Below are 24,523 nucleotides of genomic sequence, written 5' to 3' on the forward strand. Positions count from 1 at the left end.
TAAGTTCCATAATATGTCATGAGAAGAAAGTATGCAGTCATATTTAAGAGGCTGAACAACAAACCAGGCTGTGAGCCACCCACAAAACAAAGAAATCAAACGGCAGATTCCCTTTGAACACATCAGCTTTATGTAATCAATCTCCCCACGTCTCCATTCCTACGGGCTTCGCAAATGGAAAAAAAAACCCCTAAGTTCCTCATATCCTCGAGTCTCGTTAATGTGATTGGGAAAGCAGAGCGGCTTTCCGTCTGGTACCGGTACCGCTGAGTCTGCAGCGGAGCTCCACCTCACACACGACTGTGATCCCGGCGGATCGCAGCTGGATCTGACAGATCAATGAGGGCTTCCAAAGCCAACACAATCATGCTTTATCTCTCGTGCAGCAGATGAAACTCGTTAACTGCACTGGGAATGTTCTGTATTCTTTGGTTTAGGCGTATGTGGCGTTGGATGAAAGCAGCTAAAGCCATTCGAAAGATGCAAACAATAGTTTCCAAAGATAAACCATAAAGGGGCAGTATTATGTGTTTTTCAGGCACAGTGTCATTTTATAGCATAATTAAGTAAATATGCTCTGTTGTTATAAAAATGTTTTATGTACCAAATGTGACTTTAAAAAAATGTTGCTTCCTAATTTTGAGCCTTGAAATTGGGCCTCTGTCTCTTTAAGAACTCCTGCTCTTTCTGAAACTCCGCCCTCAGGAAGTCATCCCAACATGGCTCCTCTATTCACCCTTTAAAACGTTTTTACCAGCGTTTCACTGAGAAGGAGCTCCTATAACGAGCTCAGCGTTCCACCAGGTGATTGCTAATTCCTGCTGGCTAGTCTGAAGGAGCTGCGAAGGTGTGGCTAGCTCCACCCAGGTGTTTTACTCAACTGAATGGTTGCCATGGAGATTAAAGGATTTCTCAAACATGTAAAACAACACTCCGGGTTGGTTTTTGATGAGGGAATAACATTATAAAAAGTTACTTTTACATAATACTGCCCCTTTAAGAAATATTAGAATAATGACTTTAAAATATTGATTTGAAAGCCTTGTAATGAATATTTGTTTTAATGTATTTTAGCTTAAAAAAAAAGACGTTTGCTACATCAGTTGTCTCCACCTTGACAAAGTCCACATCCATCACAGCATCCGCCGGCTCTCTCTGTGGCTCTCTGAACATGTTGTGTTTTATTTTGAAGCAGGGAGAAAAGCTCTTCCATCCCTGTGTGTCTGAAAGATGCGCGCCTGAGCGTGAGAGCGGTGGCTGCGGCTCACGGCGAACACATCAGAGCGTTTCCATTCGCTGTCCGCTTGCAGGGTTTGAAACCCACGCAGCAGCAGTCTGTTCTGTCTCTTGTTAGTCTCTGTCTTTTGCTCCCTCTCAGTGCAGCCACAAGCCATTCTCTCCCTTAAAGCTTTCCGTGGCAGACGGAGACCGAGGCCTCCGCGCCCACGGCAGCTGCCTCCGCTTCAGATCTTCTGGCACATGTGCAGCCTGGACTTGGACGAGGAGGTGGCATCTTTCCACACCTTGCAGGAGAGGCCCTTGGCGCAGTCGCAGCGCTGGAAGATCTCCAGGCCGTGGGAGCCTTTCTTCCTCTGCTTGGTGCACACCTCTCCCTGCCGCAGCACCGGCTTGCAGATTTTGGTCCAGAAGTGGCGGGCGCAGCAGTAGCCGTCCGAGCAGTCGGACGAGCGCAGGCAGGGGTCGCCCTCGTGACCTTAGAGAGGAGAACAGGAAACACGGTGATGAGTCAACAAGCAGCCAACAGCAAAACAACAAAAAGTACTCACTGGCCTGAAACTATTTTGGATTTTGTGAACTGAAAAGTGTGGAGTGCATTTGCATTGAGACTCCTGTACTTTAGAGAGCCATCTTTCATTCATAGTTGTAGGTGTTTGGGGTTTATTATCATAAAACTGCAGCAGAAGTCTGAAGAAAATCTCAAAAAGTCCGTAGAAGAATTAAACTTTCACACTGTAAAACATTTGAGCTGCATTTTGTTGTGTAAACAAATCTTGCAAGTTATAGATTTTTTACTGACATGTTTGAGTTTGTGAAAGAGAAACAGAGCAGTAAGTTGCGTTGCTAACTTTTTATTAATTTTGTCTCAGGGTTGAGTAAACGAGGGTTTTTGAGCTAGCACTTAAAAAAACAAATAAGGAAAAGGCAGCAGTGGGAACTACTGTATATCCCAGGATGCTTAACGGCAGGTTTTTATATCTTGTGTACTACATTGACCTGCCGCTTGTATGTTAAGGCAAATGTTCACTTTAATGTATATTTAATATATTAATATGTATATATTTAATATGTCAGTTTGCTGTGGTTGAGTACCAGGTCTTCTCACATTGTTTAAATCCCGTTCAAAATAAATGTTTCTGAGAATTTAGTGTGATGTTTCATAAAAAGTATTATCAGATATTTTGTTTATGCAAGTTGAAACATGAATTTTAATTCTTCTGACTTAAAGTAGTTATATTAATTTGATAATAAATGCTTCCTTGTTCTATTTTTTGATACTTTTTCTGACATATTAAAAGCAGCAGGTGAACCTTCATTTTCAAGCTGAGCCACTTTCACATGTTTCCACTTGTACGTCAGTATTACAAATATAAAAGTTGGTTTAAAACTTTTGCACTATTTCTTTTCGGTGCGTTGTGTGTTCAGACGTTTTTGTTCCAGAGTCTCACATTAACATAAATCAGGTGACATGAGTGCTAAGCTGGAGTCTCAGTGACTTATTAGCAATAAAGAATCTAACCTCCATTCTGTGGTTGTTCTTGTATTTCACATAAAGTGTGCTGCTCCCTGTGAAACTGCCATCACGGCTCCAACTAGGTGCAGAAACAGCTAAAGCTTTGTGGTTTCGTAATGTTATGCTTCGGGTACACCATTGCTGACACATGAGCAGAAAGCCAATTATCAACATAGTTTGTGGACTGGCAGAGTCCATGAATACTTCTAGACCTCCAGAAGGGGAACAACAGACAGATTTAGACCCCTTCAGGCTGAAATCTTACCCTTCAGCACATGCTTAGGCTGGCCCCTCCCTTTCTTCCTCCAGCTGTGGTCTTTGGTGGACAACACGTTGGGGTTATCTATTGCAGAGATGTGAGGCGACAGCACGCTCTCAGAGATGGAGATGCAAATATCTGCAGCGAAAAAGAAAAAAATAGACATCAAGGTCATTAAAAACAGAAGAGTTGTTAATCTGTCTGCTTTCTTTGGCGGTTTAACAAATCACAGATTCATTGGAGTTTATTTAGGTCACATGATTTTTGTTTTGCAGGACTTTTCCATGGAAACAATAGAGATTCTTAGAAAGACTCTTCAAAAGACCAGAATGTACTGCAGGCCTGAGACACACGACTTTCTGGAATGCTGAGCACTTTGGGAACTCAACAGAAAACTTTCAAAAGATTATCAGAAAAGGGATCCTGAACCTTTTTCCTCTCTTCCCAGGCTTGCTGCTGTATTAAAAACACCCATTATGTTGGTGTAAAGACACTGGATTTAAGAAGATTTTCAGGACACATGTCAGATGTCACATCTTTGAAGTATATTGGTTTCTGATACAGCCCTGGTTTGAATAGTGCATCTGTATTGGGATGAAACGTGTGGAAACCACAGTGTTCAGCTGCATCAAGACATATGTTTTCATTTTGATATTTATTGATCAAATATACGAGGGCCCCAAGTGGTCAAAGAATCATTTTCTGAGTCATAATGTTAATTTCAATTTCAAGCATCCAGCATGCAGAAGTGAGTGAAGTATCTGGATGAAACTAGGCTATCTTGTTATTGTTGCATAGATTCTGTAGCAGCGCTGCATATATGTGTGACTGAGCTGGTGATGAAGTTTTCTGATGTGTGTTAAAAGCTGGAGTTTTATTTTCCTGTTGCTTTATGAAACTAGAACAAAAAGTAGGTGTGCAAGAACAAAATGCATTTTGGATGCTTTTTGGTAGCACAAGAGAAGTTCATTAAATGGAATCAAGAATTTAAATTCTTCTAACTTAAGATAAGTAGTTACTTTAACTTTATAATGTTATTGAAAACAATATAAAAATGTGTGCTTGTTCAACTGGGTGAGTACAGTTTTCCTACATAATGTGAAATAATCATTTAGTTTAAATTACTGTATTAAGTTATAATAACTCACAATTTAAGAACAATGAAAAATCAGAACTTAAAAACAATGTTTGGACAACTTGTTTCTTGTTAATAATTTGATGAACTTTAATTTCTAATTTTAATTGTCACACCAGCAGATTAACCGTCATTTTCAAGTTGAGCCACCTTCAAATGTATTTTATGTATATTTATTGAAAATGCAGCATTAGAGACACTAGTGCTCACTGCAGATTTCTGACCCAGAGTTCTGGTTTAATTAGATCTTATCAGATAAAATGGATCAGTCTGTTCAGTGACACACAGCGAATGTGCACTTGATTAGTTTTGTGTTTTTTCTCATTTGATTGAGCCTAAACCTCATTATAGATCAGTGTTTATTTTCTAATGTGTATGCATGTTAATACTTTCTTTCTGTAACTCAATCTTGTGCAGTCTTGCAGTGTCTAGTTTATTTCTGTTTGGTTCATTCGCTGATTTGTTTAGATGGCTCTCAGAAACACCGCTCCATCTTCTCTGGTTTCCATCCAGCCGGCCCACAGAGAACTTTTCACTGATAGGAGAAAAAGTTTTAGCTCAACTCTAAACGTCTGAAGGTTGATGGAAACACTCAGAATATTGTTCTTAACACTTAAAACCAATGATGTTGCAGGGTTGGTGCTCCACGTTGGGAAATTTATTTATCAATTATTTATCACTGTTGCCATGCCAACAGTCTTTTACTCATTTTTTCTGCTTTTCTCATTTCTTCTACCTAATTTTTCAATAAAGCAGCATTCTTGGGTGGCAATGTGTGTGAAAACTGAAATGGATCCATAAAGATTAGACTAACATGAACGTTTTTTATCCAAAACTTTATATCTTAAAATTTATTCTTAAATTTTTAATTTCTCACTAAGTGAAAAACATGGTTTTTAGTTTAAATTACTGTATTAAGTTATAATAACTCACAATTTAAGAACAATAAGCTATCAGAACTTAAAAACAATGTTTAGACAGCTTGTTTCTTGACAGCTTCGTTACCCAGAACTCTTTCTGGGTAACGATAAAAGAGAATGTAAAAGAGAAGTTTTATTATTCTGATCTCTTTAAACTAACTTAAATAATAAACTAATGCTGTTTGATAACTAGGATCAATTTGAATGTATCTTTGATTAAAATGAAATGATTTTTTGTAAATTGAGTTGAATATGGAGAGAGGTTTACAACCATGTTTCAGATACTCTATCCAGTAAAATACAGAAATATTGAACTTTTTTCCAACATGTTGGGAAGAGTATGATGTATAAATCTGTTGATTCACTCACAATAATAAATCTTTATGAGTGCGTGAGCTACAGGATAGTTTCTGTAAGAACACTGCTTTACAACAAAGGCTGAAACCTTCACCAGTTAAGGTTTGACTCAGTCATCTCAGCGACGCATGCTGCAGGTTTTTGATTTTAACGTACTTACTGCAGCAGCATTTAAATCAAGACAATACTCACTCACTGTGTGAGGTTTTAAATATCAAACATTTTAATTTCCTGTCCTCTTAGTGTCTGCAGGGAACACATAAATCCCTCTACAATGTTTTAAACAGTCATTGTATACAAACATTATTTATTACTAGCGATGAAAACAGGAGTTATACACAAAGTTTAAATCAGGATTTCTAAACACCAGCTGGTGATATGTAAAGATCTAACAGTGTTTAGAAATTCAGCTGTAAATAGAGGCTTTGAATGCAACTCTATGCATTTCCTCCACTCATAACTGTTGAGTGATATCAAAAGAAACAGCAGGAAGATCAGAAATATTTTGTTATTCTACAGCTAACCCAGTATTTAGGAATACAGAAATTGTTGATATTTTTGTCAAACTGAAAGTGAAGCGAAGACTCCACACTATTTCATCTTAGCAGCAAATTTCTTTGGTGCATGAAAATGTGCAGCTTTAAGTAAGTGATGTTTCATTATTATCATTCTACACGTCTGAATCTGTAGCAAACATGATTGGATTTCTAGCTAAGCCAGGTTGCTGAGGATTGTTTTAGCAACTCAAAAGGCTTGAGTAGCTTAGCTAATAGGTTAACTCATTTTAGCACAATGTGAACACAACTCTGTCTTTTTCAACGTCCAGTCAGATTAGTTTTAAAGCAGAAACGAACCTCAGTGCTAAGAGAGAAGCAGCTTTAGCTTTGCTGTCTATTGCTGTTTATTGTGCATCAGATTTACAGGAGTACCAGAAACAACTGAATACAAAGGTTCCTCCTCAAAACATGTATATAAAAAAATTGATTGACACAAAATCTATGTAATGAATTAATCAAAATTAGTGTTTTAAGGCCCTGGCCCGAGTTTTAATTCTTGTTTTATGTCTTTTATTGATCTTATTTTTGTACAGTTTTTGTAAACTTGTTTTTTAAACGTGCTTAATAAATAAACTAGACTTATATTTGATCCAAAACAAACATAGTTTCCAGTTTAAATCAGTTTGGTTGCAAAACGCCTCAAAGAAAAGAAATCCAGTTCTTGAATTTAGTTTTGAATTTATGCATAATTAAAATGAAATCAGATGGCAGTGTGGTGCTCACAGTTACTGCAGCGGTTCCCAGGGCAGCACATGGCGTCCCGGTGGCAGCGCTTCTTCCTGCGGCGGCAGGACAGGCAGCGCGACGAGGCCTGCTGCGGGCTGTGGCAGTAGCTGCCAACGCTGCACTCCTTGTCATTGCTGCACGGATACACCTGCTGCAGACACAAACGACAATGTTGTGGAATTATTAAACTTTATATGGTGCAACAACACAAAGTGTTAAATTTTTACATTTTGTTTATGAAATCTTCAACTCTTTCTTTAAAAAACTATTTTATTTTAGTGAAACATGGCAAATGAAACGTAAGGAAATTCTTCAGCTACTTCTATTAGAATATTAACAAACCTGTGGGTTTCACATTAAAACCAAAGAAAAGCACTGAGGAGAAGTTTGATTTGAACTGAGAAGAACTCGATAAGTAAGTACGGCTTTAAAATAAAAATTAAACGTCAGCAAAAAAAGACAGTAAAACTGGACTGTTGTTTTATTAAACAAACGAAAAATCAGTTTCAAATTACAACGTATAATTAAGTATAAACACTTTAACATTAAACTTCAATATTAGAAATGTTACTAATAAATACTCCCCAAGAAATTAACGTTTGAAATTTTAAAAAAATAATAATTTTCTTATTTTATTTAACATTTTTTGATGATCATTAAATTCAAATAATGAGCTAAAATGTAAAGAAGAGAATCATCAGCATATAGGTGACAGGAAGCTGTGATGTAAAAGAAAAATGCAATACTTCAGTTTAAACATAAATAAATAAATAAACCCAATGAAAGGCAAATTTTAGTCATCAAACTATTTTTGTATTGAAAAATGAATCAGAACTGAACTTCTATTTTAATTTTAAAATTGAATGTTTTTCATTTATTGTACCATCAATAATCAGAATCTAAATCCATTTCCAGAATGGAAATCTCATCAAGATGAAATAATCATCTTGATTTGGTTCATTTTATAAATAAACTGAATTCAAGGGATCATGTCCACTTTTGTAATCACTGAGTTATAACACGTTTAATGTGTAATAACCTGTAACCTGTAAAAATAACTAATAACAACTGAACTGCATCTAGAGTTTGCTCAACAGATGTTCTTCCTGTTCCCGGCGCTGAAAGCACCAACTCTGTCCTCATCAGAGCCTGCAGAGCTGCGAAATGTTGCACTTTAATTTGTCACAAAGTCAGTTTAATGTCAGACTGACCACAAATACTAAAAGTTATTTCTAATTAACTTGTTCAACAGGGAATTCAATCAAGCCGAACTGATCTTGAGTGAAAGCAAAATGGATTTCTTTGGGTCCAGAATCAATAAATCATCATAAACAGAACCCATCTGGCAACACGAAGTAGGCTACAAGATCTCGAAAAGCAACACATGATGACATGAGCTGAACAAATTTAACAACGGATGAGAAACAAAATCACGACAGAAATTAAGAAAAGGTGATAGTGATTTCTAAAACTTTGGGATTCCAGTGAGCCGCAGAGAGAAACATTATCTAAAATGATGAAAACATGGACATTTCAATCTCTGCAGACCTCAGTTATCCTTGCAGGGGTCAGAGGTCATGATTCAACCCAAAAAGAACCCAAAGGTGAGTCTAACGCCTGGTTCAGACTGCAAGATTCAAAACCTAAGACAACACACCACAGAGGAACCAATTTCACTCACCAACATTCAGATGGCAAAATTGAAATCTCTTAAAATCTCTCGAGACCAAACGTGACTTCAGAGTAAACAAACATGGCCGACCAGGAATAAGTAATGGCGGCAATTTGTGGATTATTTTTAACAGAGAAAAACAACTCAAAAATATGTCTGGTCCACCCTGGAAGTTGTTTGGTCTTCTGCATTTTGGATTCCTGAATTTTGTTTTTGTCACTTTGCTCTCTGATTGGCTGCGCGTCACATTCACCAGGCTGCGTTCTCGTTTGTCGACAGAAAAACGCTGCACACGCTGCGGGCCAAGACAGTCCGACATGGTGAATATCCCCGATCGGAGTGGTCCAAATCACTCTGAACACACTGCAGGAATATCTCTTCTGATTATCTTTAGAGTTGTCATGATAATCGCAGGATCCTCAAGATTGTTGGAAAATGGTGTCAAAATTCTGAATAACTATTTTTCCACGTGAACCAGACATTCCCAGAAAACAAATTAATGACCCCAAAACATTTGGAAAGATATTCTGAGGACTGATAAGATCAACTAATGGCTCAAAAATAAAACCAAATGGAGATTTTGCAGTGGTCTAGTTAAAGTCTTGACTTATATCTACTGCAATGCTGTAAAATTACCTTAAACAAATTATTCCTGGTTGAAAACTCTTCAATATGGCAGAATTAAAACAATGTTGCAAAAAAGAGAGAGCCAAAATTCCTCTGAGATGTAAAAACTCATTATCGCCTGAGGTTGATTAAACCAGTTTTGAGGTGGAAGCTGTTTGATTAAAATAAGAAAAAAACACACGGAGCGTGTATTTCTACTGTGTATATTTGGTAGAAATACACAGAATATAATAAATACTGTAGCATCGCTGCTTTGACTTCATCCTTCCAGAACAAAATGAAAAGTTGCTCTGATAGCGTCAATAAAAAACAACCATTAAACTAAACCTACAATAACTGGTCAAACTGGACAACAAGGCTGTGCTCCAATATATGGCTTTGCACCAAAGTAAATCTTAGCCAAACACAACCATGTGTGTTTCTACATGATTTATTAGAGATAACCGCACCAGACTCTCACTGTTCTTGAGTATTTTTATACTAGCTTTTAGTCCCAACGTTTCTTTTCTACATCAAAATAATCTTTATTGGAATTGTTCTTTCGCTAAACTGTTGCCTGCAACTGAAAATAAATGTGATTAGGAATGCTTCCCTTTCACTCAGGCCTCACAAAGTGCTCAGAGTTTTAATGATCTGGAACTGAAGGGAATTTTAGCAGGCAATCATACTCCTTCATAGTTCATTTAGCTGAAATTCGACTTTGTTTTTTTCAGAAAGAGTAAATAGACTACAAAGTGCAGCAGCGGATATAAGGAGCTGAAATCACTAGAAAAACAAAAAGACACCTTAACAGATACAGCATCCACATTTCCACATACAGAGAGAAGTTTTATTGGAACCAGTATCTTTATATCATTCCTTTCACATGCAAGTCCTTTTGTTTGTTCTTGGACTTGGAGCGGGAGCAAAGGCGCTTGGCGAAAACGCACCACAAATCAAATAAACTTTGTAGATGTATGAAATAAAGTGATTGAATTTACACCGAGTTAATAGAGGAATAAAGATGTGAAGACTCCGAGGCGAAACACGCTGACATTCACGTCCTCTTGTTATTATTATTCACATGTTTAGCTTTCAAAGTTTGAGAGATTATCAAAGGTGTAAAGTTTTCCCACCAGATTAACGCAAAAAAACATGCTAACAGCAGGGGGGGGGAGGAACCGACATGAACGGCGCTGAGTTTCAGACGAGCGCGTTTGGCTGCTGCACCGCATCCACATTCAGCTGGTACTGCGCTGACAGACCTGATTTACTGCGGCTCACCGCTGACAAACATCAACTATTCAACACGGGACTGAGCCTGACATGTCCCAACTGAGTCTGGGTGAGATAATTACATCCACACTGTTAGAAAAAGAGAACCTGGGTTCAGCGTATCATGGCTGGTCGCGCCAAACAAAAAACTGGGAAAAAACTAAACAAAACGAGGATCAGTTCAGACAAAAATGCTTAAATCAACAGCATTAATATTCCAGTATGTTATAATTTATTTCTTCTGTGCTTCAGCTTTGGAAAATTAAGATGATTGGAGCTTTCTGGACGGTTGCCAGTCCGACTCTTTGAGAGCAGATGGAGTCGCTGATGGAGCCAAAGGGAAATTAGCTTGAATTCAAGCTGAATGCTCATCCATCATCATGTCAGATTCCAAGAAATCAAACACTTAACATGTTGATGAAAGTAACAGAGCCATGATGTTTTATAGATTTTCTCTAATGCTTCTTAAAGGTGGTTATTAGAAAGGCTTTATGTACTATAATAAAAGGAAAAAAGAGGGAAACAGCTTTTTATTAAAGCTTATCCTCTCATCCGTTTCTCTATACCTCATTATTAGATATATTTGCACATAATTAAATCTTTTTTCATGGATTAAAATGCCATAAACTTTGGCTAAAGACAATATTCCATAAAAACAATAATGACTTGGATTTGATTCTCTTCAGTGAAGGTTTTGCCATTTCTCCCGCCACAGCAGCTGGTTTGGAGCTTAACAAACTTGCTGGCTCACAGACACCAATTAAAATGTCCTGAGTGCCACGGTTTAAAGTTACGAGTTTGTGTCACTTTTACTGTGTGTTTTATTTCAAAACAAAACGGTAAAAATAAAAAGCTTCAACATGGATTACAGAGCTCTGCAGAGAGCTGCTGCGCTCTGGATTTATAAATGTAAAGATTTGTTCATTTACTCTGTTGGCTCTTTTAATATTTTGGGGTTTAAAAATGCAGCTTGAAACAATCAACAGCAATATTTAGAAACACAAAACCCCAGTGGGGATTTCACAAACAGCAACTGTAGTTTAAAGCAGCATTTATAAATTAGACATCATCAGTGTTTGTAAAGCTACACAGTCGATATTTTGAATTATTTAGCCTGTTGCCAGAGAAAAATATGAAGGTTCTTTTTCATATTTTCACATATTTATACAGTTGTTCATAAATGTCACAGTTTTAAACAAAATATTTAACTAGGAAGTTAATGGATCTAACAAATGGATTAAATATTGGCTTATTGATCGAAACTAAACTTTAGTTTGGATCCAAACTAAATATTTAGCTAACAAGTTTTATATCAATAAATATCTATAAACCGAATGTTTATTTGAATTCATAAGTATTCAAATAAATATTCTAATGTGGCCAGTAATAAAAAAACAGACTTGGAGGAATTTATTTATCAACATTTGGTCAACAGCAGGTTGTATATTTCCTGTTAAATCCTACTGAGGCAGCAGGATGAAGTTAATGTATGTTTTCCTGTGGAGAAAATCATTTTGTGGATCAAACTCTACTGCTGACCAAAAAACAAACTCTGATCCGCCTATACACTGGTTTTGGTTCTGTTGAAGTCTGAACGCATGTGTGAACACCAAATGGACGGGAGACCGCTCCAAAAGCAGGAAGTGGACTACAATGCAGGGAATTCTGGGTAAATAAAACCAAAACAACGCAAGACTCGTGGTCTTCTGGCATTGATAAAAGAGAAATCCTACAACCGCTAAAATCTGACGCCACTCCATTTTTATTTTCTGAAGAAGGAAGTTGCACTCAGTCTCTTCTACAAATGTTTTTATCCCGTTTCCTTCAGTGGTTCTTGGTGCAGCGCCCCCACAGGCGAGGAGGGGAACAGGTTTGGATCGTTTGACTCAGAGCAGAAAAAAAACAGAAATCTTTTTACAATTTTCTCAGTTTTAGCTCTTCATTTAACAGAGAAGAAGTTTCCCATTCGTGCAGTGAATTTATATGCATTTTCTTCCATTACAGACTGCAGCTCTGCTATGTTGCATAACACATTACAAGTCATTGAAGGCAGCTAATAATGCTGCACACCTGGGTGTAATTTTAAGTAAATTTAAAGGTATTAAAAACTGAGTGCAGCCAGCCTTCTTGTGCCACATCTTTCCTGTTTGCCGAACAATGTCTCTGTAGAAATCCATCTTTAACAACCTTCAGCTCTCTCTCAAAGCACAAACTGCCATTTAACATTTCCGTTTGAGGACAGATTAAACGTGCAATAATCTGGTTTGGAGTCTCTGGTTTTTCGAAAGGACCAGGTTGTCTGCCGTCGTGCTAATTACCCCCGGCTCCAGCCCTCTGCCTAATGAACCGACATTAAGATGGTCCTCAGACTGACAGTCATACTCCTTAATTAAAACAATCTGTCGTAACTCCGGTTACTGCCTTAATCTGATGTGATACTTCATAGATTTTGTGAAAATAGTTTTTTTTTCTGAATTAAAGCATCAACTTCAAAGCTGGGCTCTGTTTATTAAGAGAGATGCGTGCATTCCTGAGGGCTGCTGGGGCAAACACAAGCAGATGAATTTGTTGGAAATATGAGGAGAAGTTTGGGAATGTGCAGCTGGAATTTTTCTCCCCCGACAAGAAAAATGTGCTGTTATCTAAATACGGAGACAAGCGGGGCCAGCCACATGCTGGGCCACTTCAGATCTGTCTGTCCGGCTGAGCTGCACTTTCAGATCAGCATCAATGAATCTGAAAGGCTGGCGCAGACCTGAGGACACCTCTTCCATCAAAAACCAAACTGCAAGACAGATCTGAGCGATACGGGACCTCAAGCCGCAGCTGATAATCTCAGTTTTAAAACACCTCGTCTCACTTCTGAGGGACATTCGGATGCATCGTCCCCATCTCATATCTGCTCCCTTATTTTTGCCTTCACACATAAAAGCGAGGCCCCTGGATCTGCGCAGGAAGTGTGTAAACACGGTGCGTCCTCTGAGCCCTGCCCTGCATGCTGGTGATAAACAGACACAGGTCCATATGGGAAACCGCGGGTCTCGTGCCGGTGAAGACCCGTTGCTTTGAAGAGAAACATTAAATGTGCGGGAGCAACAATCTACAAGGGATTTACTGCAGGATCCTTAAACAATCCTTCCCGTATTTACCTCCATCTATCCATTCCTCAGTTATGATGTCATTTCCAAGGAAGTTTTCCGTTACGCTTATAAATAATAGCAGGAATGTAATTTCTACTCGGGTCTAGTCCGCATAAAAACTCTAAAAAATGTAACAATGACAGCAAAAGAACACATCATTCCAACAGAGCCATCAGTTTCAGTTTAATTAGTAAAGATTCTCCTCTGGCTGCAGAATGTGTTGGGATTATCATGGTGAGGAAAAACTGAAAATCCAGATGTAGTTCTCACTGCTTTCACAGTTCTCTGCATGATAATGATGCTGTAATAAACCTTTGTAATAAATCAAAGGTTTATTACAAGTAAAATGATGTTAAATCGGATTAATTTCTTTGTCTAGTAAAAACCTCTAGTTGGTCATGGCAGATGGATGCTCACACTGAACCCGGTTCTGGTTCTGCTGCAGGTTTCTTCCTGTTAAAGGAAAGTTTTTCCTCTCCACTGTTGCTGCATGCATGCTCAGTGTGATGCACCGCTGTAAAGTCAACAACACAATGCAAACGATTGTCCAAGAAAAAGTGAATGCTGTCCGGCTGGACGGATCGGTCCAAGATATCGAGACTAAGTCAATATCAGATCAATAACAGTCAGACTGATACTTTAAAGTCAGATTTTATTTTATTTTCTTATTGTTGTTTCTGAAATTAACCTCAAGAAAAAATTTGTGTTGTTTTGCTCTCAAATTTTATTATTTATTTGCACTTAGTTGTATAAAAATTGCACAAAATTTGTGTTGTTTTTCTATTGTTTCTATTTATCATCTTAATATATGATTTAACGAGTTTCTTTATGCACCTTTAAACTTTGTCCAAATTCTGTCCCAGGTTTTAACAAAATAATAATAATAATAAAAACACCTGAGGATCGAAAAGCTTTATGATATACGAAACCAAATCATGTCAGTAAAACTTTTGACACTCGTCCCACTATGAGTAACTTTAACTTCACTGAATGAAACCTTTTAACTAAAAAACGTTGGTTAAAATAACTTTTTTCATCTCTTGGTTTCACTCCAATATGAAATCAAGTCTCCTCCATGGGCTGCCACCTTATCGTGGTGGAGGGGTTTGAGTGCCCCAATGATCCTAGGAGCTATGCTGTCTGGGGCTTCATGCCCCTGGTAGGGTCACCCAAGGCAGACAGGTCCTAGGTGAGGGACCAGACAAAGTGCAGCCCGAAGACCCCAATGATGAAGGAAAACCTTGGACTTGGTGTTCCCTCGCCCGGACGCGGGTCACCGGGGCCCCACTCTGGAGCCAGGCCTGGAGGGGGGGCACGATGGCGAGCGTCTGGTGGCCGGGCTTTTACCCATGGAGCCCGGCCGGGCTCAGCCCGAAGAGGAAACATGGGCCTCCCCTCCCATGGGCCCACCACCCGTGGGAGGGGCCAAAGGGGTCGGGTGCACTGTGTGATGGGTGGCGGCCAAGGGAGGGGACCCTGGCGGTCCGATCCTCGGTTGCAGAAACTGGCTCTTGGGACGTGGAATGTCACCTCTCTGGTGGGGAAGGAGCCGGAGCTAGTGCGTGAGGTCGAGAGGTTCCGGCTAGAAATAGTCGGTCTCACCTCGACGCATGGCTCTGGTTCTGGAACCAGTCTCCTTGAGAGGGGCTGGACATACTTCCACTCTGGAGTTGCCCAGGGAGAGAGACGTCGGGCAGGAGTGGGCATACTTGTTGCTCCCCATCTCGGCGCCTGTACGTTGGGGTTTACCCCGGTGAACGAGAGGGTAGGATCCCTCCGCCTACGGGTGGGGGGACGGGTTCTGACTGTCGTTTGTGCTTACGGGCCGAACGACAGTTCAGATTACCCACCCTTTTTGGAGTCCTTAGAGGGGGTACTGGAGAGTGCTCCTCCTGGGGACTCCCTTGTTCTGCTGGGGGACTTCAACGCTCACGTGGGCAACGACAGTGAGACCTGGAGGGGCGTGGTTGGGAGGAACGGCCCACCCGACCTGAACTCGAGCGGTGTTCTGTTGCTGGACTTCTGTGCTCGCCATGGATTGTCCATAACGAACACCATGTTCAAGCATAAGGGTGTCCATATGTGCACTTGGCACCAGGACACCCTAGGCCGCAGTTCGATGATCGACTTTGTCATCGTTTCATCGGATCTGCGGCCGTATGTCTTGGACACTCGGGTGAAGAGAGGTGCGGAGCTGTCCACTGACCACTACCTGGTGGTGAGTTGGCTCCGGTGGCGGGGGCGAAAGCCGGTCAGACCTGGCAGGCCCAAACGTGTTGTGAGGGTCTGCTGGGAACGTCTGGCGGAATCCCCTGTGAGACGGAGCTTTAACTCCCATCTCCGGCAAAACTTTGAACACGTCCCGGGGGAGGTGGGGGACATGGAGTCTGAGTGGACCGTGTTCCGTGCCTCCATTGTCGAGGCGGCCGATCGGAGCTGTGGCCGCAAGGTTGTCGGTGCCTGTCGCGGCGGCAACCCTCGAACCCGTTGGTGGACACCTCCGGTGAGGGATGCCGTCAGGCTGAAGAAGGAGTCCTATCGAGCCTTTTTGGCCTGTGGGACTCCGGAAGCAGCTGATGGGTACCGGCGGGCGAAGCGGCATGCGGCTCGGGCGGTTGCTGAGGCAAAAACTCGGGTGTGGGAGGAGTTTGGAGAGGCCATGGAGAAAGACTTCCGCACGGCTTCGAGGCGATTCTGGTCCACCATCCGGCGTCTCAGGGGGGGGAAGCGGAGCAGCACCAACACTGTTTATAGTGGGGATGGTGTGCTGCTGACCTCTACTCGGGACGTGGTGGGCCGGTGGGCAGAGTACTTCGAAGACCTCCTCAATCCCACCAACATGCCTTCCACTGAGGAAGCGGAGCCTGGGGACTCTGGGTTGGGCTCTCCAATCTCTGGGGGCGAGGTCGCCGAGGTGGTTAAAAAGCTCCTCGGTGGCAGGGCCCCGGGGGTGGATGAGATCCGCCCGGAGTTCCTTAAGGCTCTGGATGTTGTAGGGTTGTGTTGGTTGACGCGACTCTGCAATATCGCATGGACATCGGGGGCAGTTCCCCTGGATTGGCAGACTGGGGTGGTGGTCCCCCTGTTCAAAAAGGGGGACCGGAGGGTGTGCTCCAATTATAGAGGGGTCACACTCTTAAGCCTCCCTGGCAAGGTCTATTCAGGGGTCCTGGAGAGGAGGGTCCGTCGGATAGTCGAACCTCGGATTCAGGAAGAGCAGTGTGGTTTTCGTCCTGGTCGTGGAACACTGGACCAGCTCTACACCCTCGGCAGGGTCCTGGAGGGTGCATGGGAGTTCGCCCAACCAGTCTACATGTGTTTTGTGGACTTGGAGAAGGCGTTCGACCGTGTCCCTCGGGGAGCCCTGTGGGGGGTTCTCCGGGAGTATGGGGTACCGGGCCCTTTGATACGGGCTGTCAGGTCCCTGTATGACCGGTGTCAGAGTCTGGTCCGCATTGCCGGCAGTAAGTCGGGCTCGTTTCCGGTGAGAGTTGGACTCCGCCAGGGCTGCCCTTTGTCACCGATTCTGTTCATCACTTTCATGGACAGAATTTCTAGGCGCAGCCAAGGTGTTGAGGGGATCCGATTTGGTGGCCTCAGGATCTCATCTCTGCTTTTCGCAGACGATGTGGTCCTTTTGGCTTCATCAGATCGTGATCTGCAGCTCTCGCTGGATCGGTTCGCAGCCGAGTGTGAAGCGGCCGGGATGGGGATCAGTGCCTCCAAATCCGAGGCCATGGTCTTGAGCCGGAAAAGGGTAGAGTGCCTTCTCCGGGTCAGGGGGGGTGTCCTGCCCCAAGTGGAGGAGTTTAAGTATCTCGGGATCTTGTTCATGAATGGGGGAAGAAGGGAGCGGGAGATCGACAGGCGGATTGGCGCAGCGTCTGCTGTCAAGCGGGCGCTGTACCGGTCCGTCGTGGTGAAGAGAGAGCTGAGCCAAAAAGCGAAGCTCTCGATCTACCGGTCGATCTACGTTCCCACCCTCATCTATGGTCATGAGCTTTGGGTCATGACCGAAAGAACGAGATCGCGGATACAAGCGGCCGAAATGGGTTTTCTCCGTAGGGTGGCTGGGCTCTCCCTTAGAGATAGGGTGAGAAGCTCAGTCATCCGGGAGGGACTCAGAGTAGAGCCGCTGCTCCTTCACATCGAGAGGAGCCTGTTGAGGTGGCTTGGGCATCTGGTCAGGATGCCTCCTGGACGCCTCCCTGGTGAGGTGTCCCGGGCACGTCCCACCGGGAGGAGGCCCCGGGGAAGACCCAGGACACGCTGGAGGGACTATGTCTCTCGGCTGGCCTGGGAACGCCTCGGGATTCCCCCGGAGGAGCTGGAAGAAGTGGCTGGGGAGAGGGAAGTCTGGGCCTCCCTTCTGAAGCTGCTACCCCCGCGACCCGATCTCGGATAAGCGGAAGAAGATGGATGGATGGATGGATGAAATCAAGTTATCATATTGGAGTGAGACCTCTTGTTTATACACCAGCTTTGTTGTTCTGATGTCACAGGAAGTATTTTATAAACGTTTCCTACTGTAAATATTAGTTTAATAAGTTTCATATTGGGGAAAAATTATTTACAAAAGTGTTTTTTATGCCTGAAATAGATTGTTTTTTTTGTCAGTATATTATATAGTTATTTATGCTATAAAAGGAACCGTGTGCCTAGAAAATACATAATACCCTCTACATGAGCCATAATTCAGCTGTAAAGACTAAAGTCCTTTAACATAGAAAGGTGAAATCTATACTTTTCATGATTCCTCTACAGTTCAGTTGTGTTTGTCACTCTGTCTCATGATGGCAGGAGGAGCGTCAGAAACCTGAAGCTATGAATGGTGTTAATGAGCACCGAGGGCCTGAAGGAGTCAAATAAACAATGCGGTTGAGTAAACAGACTTCATGCCCTGGAAGCAGAAGACGGCCAGTATCGGATAACATGGGGATGAGGGCGCACCAGTCACTCACACCGCCTTCAAACGCCGCTGCTTTCATCACTAAAAACACGTGTGTTTATAGCCAAGACGCTCTGAGACTCCAGGAACGGCGGCGTCTTCAGCTCCATGCTGATCCCACACAAAGAAGAGGAGCTAGTTCAAAGAGCATCATGGGAAATCTGGGCCTGATTGCCTTTTTAAGATAAACACAGGTCTCCTCTGTCATCAGAGGAAACACCACACATGAGGGTCCCTAAGCGGTACTTCAGATTGTGTGAAGTGGGGTTAGGCGGAGTAGTCCTGATCGGTTAGTATCTTACTCTGAGAATTATCTTTATTTTTTGACATTTATTTTTGAGGGACCTTCTTATCTTTGTTTTATTGATTGTCATGTTAAAGTTTGCGTGAATGAGTTGGCTGTCAACACTACTTGATGCAAATGGATTGTCCTTCAGGGACACAATAAAGTGAACTGAATTGAATTGAACTGGGAGAAATTCTCCCAGAGTAGTTTATTTTTTTAAAACACATTTTCCATCAGATTGTTACTTTGACTGGGACGCTTAGCACAAACCAAGTGTTGCAAAAACTCACAGACTTGAGTGTAAAAAAGCATATGAAGCAAATCTGGTGTATTTATCATATTCTTTATCATTCAAAGTGATCATTGTTGTCATGATAAGAATTTTTGATTCATTGTTGCCATAATAAATACCAACCAATAATGTTTATAACCCTCTAAAACTGTCTGTATTGTCGGGATTCTTATTTTTACTATTTTTTCCACTAATTGTTTCTGAGAGTATCAATAAATATCAATAAGTTTAACAAATATAATGAAATACTTTGTGCTTTTTAGTGATATAAATCACACTTCTTTATGTGACTCATTAATAATGTGAACGTTTTTCAACAGCAGGATTTGTGTTTGTTTGGCTCTGATTGCCAGACAGTTACATAATAAAAGTGATAAATAGATTTTATCATCACTTTTATCAAAATATTACCAGACAATATTGTGATAAAACTTTAAGTTCATATCACCCATAATCTGACGCGGAGTAAGATTCACCGGATAACTCAGAAATATGTTTGACAGATGTTCATTCTCAATAATGCGATTTAGTGTTGACTTGCTTTTTTTCTGTGCCTGAGCCAAATGAAGGAGGGAAACATTAGCATTGACTAGCATAGCCAGCGCTAGCATTTTCCTGTCTGGAGTAGGGAAATGCTAACATGTTTGGGTGTCTGTTCCTTCTCTTCACTCATAGAAATATTGTTGTAAATTCTCTACATGTCTCCTTAATCAGTAAATAATCGACATGGTGGCATAAAAAAAAAGAATATTGAGGCTTGAAATCTAAAAAGAAGAGAGGGAGTTTCTTAGGTAGTTTTCACACCTTATAGTCGTTTAGACTCAGTTTGATTGGGAACCAAAGTTGCAACATTTGTTACATTTTCAGCTGCTGCCGTTTATGTTCATATTGCATTGAGTCAAACGATCTCAGCCTTTTGAAAAACCTGTTCCCTTCCTCGCCTCTGGGGGCGCTGCACCAAGAACCACTGAAGGAAACAACCTGAAAACCTCTGAAGAAGAAACTGAATTCTGTTTGAGAATGAGTTGTGGTAGTTTAGCTCGGCGTTAAAACAGCTAGAGGTTTTTATTCATCTTAAATGAGAGGCCAGAGGAAGTTTCCTGCAGAATGGAGCGAAGCAGTGCGACCCCTCCCCCACCTCATGCTGCCATCATTCTACAAGAAAATCCTCAAACTTTTTCCTGTTTTGCAAGTAAACTGGTATTTCTATGCATTTCTAGTTCTAATATGACGCAGTCAAAGAGTAGCAATCAGACACCAGCAGTGTCTGTTCTCACATCGAAATGAACGGATAAACTTTCTACTTCCTGTCCTTTTCCTTAACAGTCGCCTTCTGGAGACAGAGGAATCCTAAATGGACATCTGCTGCCCAGATTGTTCAATAAAGTTAATCTTTGTTTTCACCAAATAAAGTAAGTGGTCAGATCTGATGCTTCCTGCCTGGGTTTATACACACACGCCTCTGAAGTCTCTTCTCAAAACTACTAAGGCTGCGTTCACACAGCAGGTCTTCATGCTCAGTTCCAAGTCTTTGATTAATTTTTTTTTTTATGTGGTCGTTCATATTACTGAATGATGACTTCTGTGTGAACGGTTCAAAATCCCAAACAACCTGCATGCGAAGAAGAAGAAGAACGCAGACATCACACAGCAGCGCACTGTTTATGAAGGAAATAACGGACGCCGATAAAATGAAAGCTGATGAAAAGAAAAGCACAACTAATAGCAACTGGAGCATTGACTACAGCTTCTGTAGAGAAGTCTGTTTGTTTGTGGAGTCAGAACTATGGGAGGTGGAGCTGTAAGGCGATGCTTCACCAACTTCACCTCTTCCTGAAATTCATAATGATAATTTTCAGTCAATGTTTACGACCAGATTCGCTGTCTGGCTGCTTCTGGTGCAGAATTATGACGCATGTCTCACGACAATGACATAAAAGTCGGATAAAATGCAACATGAAAGTTCAGACTGCAGACTCTTTGAAAACTAATTGAGTTCCACATATGGAAGTGGCACAAATTGGATTTTTCGGGGAGTGAAAAGATCAGAACCGGGCCGTTCAGACTGCCGTGAAAAAGTCCAATTTGGGTTTTCCTGCTGTGGGAACGTAGCCAAACTTTTCAGAACCACTAAGATGATACCTAAACCCTTTGACTGGTGATTCAAACCAACAATACAAAACTGATTTATTTGAAAACCTTTTCACCTTCAGATGTTGGCACCCTGGGTGGAGAGCCATAGTGCAGAGTGGTAATACGTAGCCCACTGATTCACAGTTTGAGCAAACTGTTCCAAATCTGCACCCAGCTGCTTTAATCACAGTAATTAGCTTCACAAATGATGTTTAAACTTCCACTGTGGCACACTTTGGAAAGAAAATCCTGCAGTTTTAAGTAAAAAACTAAAACTGGAATTATTACTTATATATAAAACTTCATGCACTGCAAAATAACAAAATCCACCAAGTATTTCTGGTCTAATTTCTATCGCAAATATCTTAGTACCCTTGAAATAAGACAAAACAAACTCATGGGTAACTTTTCAGAAAGATGTAGGAGTTTGTTTGAAGTCAATAATTCCTTAATATTGATGAAAAAGTTCTAGTTCCATCGGCAGATTATTTCACGTCTAACAAGACATTTTTCCTGTGTTGTAGGTGAAATAAACTGCCAATGAAACAAATACTTTTTCATCAATATTAAAGAATTTTAAGATTTAAAACAAGCTCCTACATCTTGCTGAAAAGTTTTGTAAGTTATTTTTTTCATTTGCAATAGAAACTAGATCAAATTACGGTAAGATTTTGTGTTTTTGCAGTGTGATGAAGAGATGCAGCAGGCACCCCGACCTTTAACCTGCCATAAAAACTGCGGCATCCTGATCCTGTGGAAAGCCGCCGTGGCATTGTGGTGGTCTCTGCACATGCAGATGGTTTCCCCCACAGTCCGCTCCTCCAGAACCACCAAACGCTGCGGCAGTGGCACCGGCGGAGCGGCCGCTCAATTTGCGGTTTGGCGGCGCTGCTTGAGGTTTCCACACTCCACAGAGGAGCGAGCGGCTTTTCCAGCGATTCCCGCGTCTGGGCCATCAGCACTTAGCAGGTATTAAAGGACTTCAACCACAACAGCAAAATGATGTCGCAGACAAGGTGAATATGGCGGATTTCAGTCATCTAAACTGAGATGGAAAGCTGCTCAGAGAGGCAGATTTAACCACCCGGACTTTAACTTTTAAGTCCTAATAGTTAGATTACAATTTAAAAAGAAAACCTGAGCTGAACGCATTCTGAGCAGCGTTAGCGTAGCCCCCAGACGCCCCGCAAGGGCTCCATAATCCCAGCAAGCGTCTGGACCACTTTAACAGCGCCAAGACCCAGACAGAAAATTACCTCAAGTGTTAACTTTTTCTCACATTTCTGCTGCATTAATGATTTACTGTGGATGCTAGCAGCTCCCGCCAGCGGCGTCAGGTTGGAAAAGGCAATTAGGGGTTTACGAGGGGTCCGACGCTCCAAATTCCCACTAACAATTCGCACATGACAGGAAGAGCTTGTTTCAGCTTTTATTCTGTGATTTTTGGAGTTCGATCCTGAATCATAAATTCCAATTTGAGCACTTAAGTAAAGGGCCATTCCGCCGTTTTTAGAGAGCTAGAACTGCATTTGGTCAGCAATCCTTTAAGACCTGGAAAGTAACATTCTACTCTAATCAAAAAACCTTTATAATAAAGTTTGTGATGTCTTAAACCGTCATTTAATTCATTTTAAATTACAAAAATGTGTCATTTTCATGGATTCTCTTTGCCATTTAGATCTCTTCAAAGGAAACCAAGTGTGAAAGCAGCAATATTTAGACCTAAACTGGATTATACTTCAGCTTGTGATCTCAGAAATGCTTATTATATCTGTGGATATACTCAAAAATGTCTATTGCAGTGGCTTAAATGGTGCCTAGATTACAAACCACAGCATTTATACTAGCATAACCTGAATATTATCAAAGAATCATAATTATTCGGAAGTAAAACTTTTACTTTTTATGTGGAAGATAATAAAACAGCGTCTCAGATGTTTTGGGAGCATTAAACCCATTTTAGACAGACTGCTGCTCTCTGACCACTGCAACCTAATTACAGTGCCTAATTATCCCACTATAAACAGAGATCTGTAACAGTAAACTGTGATTTATGACACCTTTATTCTTTCTGCAAAACCACAAGAAAAGGAGTCATTTCAATGCTTTCAGAACATCAACGGTGAGTAAAACTTTTCTTTACAAAAGTGGATAAAAATGATAAAAGTAGCTACAGAGTAATTCCTTGGCAATCTCAGACAGTTTTTAGGACTTTTAGAGTATTTTAACTGTAACACTCTGAAATTAAACGTGAACTACAGGTTAACTCTGAACGTGTTAGGTGAAGTAATCTTTTTGTGAAACACAAAAACAGGTTATTTAAGTGCTGTTGTAGATCACCTTAAAGCACAAAAAGCACAATAATCTACATTATTCTGCAGTCAAAGAATCTTAGAAATAGTTTGATGCTTAAGTTTCCAGCTGTAGTTGTGAAAACACAAAAATACTGACTATTTCAAAGATTTTTAGGGCATAAAGCACTTTTTAATTGTTGTCTAATGTAAAAACCAAAAATATTGGGAGAAATCAAGCATTTAATGAACTGACTCAAGTTTCAAATCACCGATATTTTTAAAATGTTCTAAGTATTTGAAGATGAACCGCATCAAATGTCGCCTTGAAAGCAGCGAAATCAAACTTTTTTGGTTGTTGGAGCAAACGCAGAGTAAAGGTTTCACCAAAACCAATCGATCAGTACATAATCAATACTGAACAAAATAGTCAGTGTTTGAGGTAATAAAGCGCTTTAGATTCTGATCCACAGCGAATCAAATGCAGTTCAGGCTCATTAAAAGCTGCGAAGCTTGAGCTGGGCAAAAAAAGAAGCGAAAAGAAAAAAGAAATGGAGAAGAAAAGGAAAAGAATTTACGATCTTATCTTACTCCGTTTTGTGCGTAAAATCACCAGAGGTCATTTTTTAGCAGGTCAGGAACTGGAGGAGCGTACCTGTGGGGGGAGCCGCTGCTTCCTGGTGACCGGGACCGACCGGTTCGCTGCCTGGATCGGCGTCTCCTCCAGGGAAGAGGGCTTGATGGAGTTGGCTTTCGGACGCGCCTCGGACACCTGGGATGCCTCCGTCCTCACAGCAGCGACGAGAAACAGCACAAAGCAGCATCTACTCCAAGCTGAGTCGAGCATCCTCTAAATTAACACCGCGGTTTCAAAGTAATGATAATAATAATAATCATAAAAAGAAGGTTTGATCCTGTGGAACAAGCTACAGTTTATTTCTCAGAGAGCAGCGCGCCCCGGCTCTGTCCGTGCGCCACGCACCGAGCGCGCTGACGGGCTGAGTGGTGAAGGAGTGTGTGAGGAGGTCTCCACCGGCAGAGTGACTCTCTGTCCTCCTGCAGGCTCCTTTATGATCGCAGATACTTTCTGTTTTTTTTATAGGACTCTAATGAGTTTTCTTCCTCCGCCCCCATTCAGCATCTGACAAAGCCTGACACTGATCCGCGCGCTGCC

General features: G+C 41.4%; 1 protein-coding gene across 2 annotated transcripts; it reads right to left on the reverse strand.

The window, feature by feature from the left end:
- Positions 1 to 1,045: 1,045 nt before the first annotated feature.
- Positions 1,046 to 24,523, reverse strand: dkk2 (dickkopf WNT signaling pathway inhibitor 2). Of its 2 annotated transcripts, none has more exons than XM_028018725.1 (4): positions 24,005 to 24,523; positions 6,704 to 6,854; positions 3,018 to 3,149; positions 1,046 to 1,714 (listed from the first exon to the last, which is right to left on the reverse strand). In XM_028018725.1, exons 1-4 carry the CDS (start codon positions 24,194 to 24,196, stop codon positions 1,464 to 1,466), a joined length of 726 nt encoding a protein of 241 aa, XP_027874526.1. In that variant the 5' UTR covers positions 24,197 to 24,523; the 3' UTR covers positions 1,046 to 1,463. The 2 variants fall into 2 exon arrangements, with proteins under 2 accessions (XP_027874526.1, XP_027874525.1); XM_028018724.1 differs by having other exon boundaries at positions 6,704 to 6,857; positions 24,005 to 24,518.

The sequence above is a fragment of the Xiphophorus couchianus genome, chromosome 5, assembly GCF_001444195.1.
Source record: "Xiphophorus couchianus chromosome 5, X_couchianus-1.0, whole genome shotgun sequence".
In the NCBI taxonomy this organism is placed as follows: Eukaryota; Metazoa; Chordata; class Actinopteri; order Cyprinodontiformes; family Poeciliidae; genus Xiphophorus; species Xiphophorus couchianus.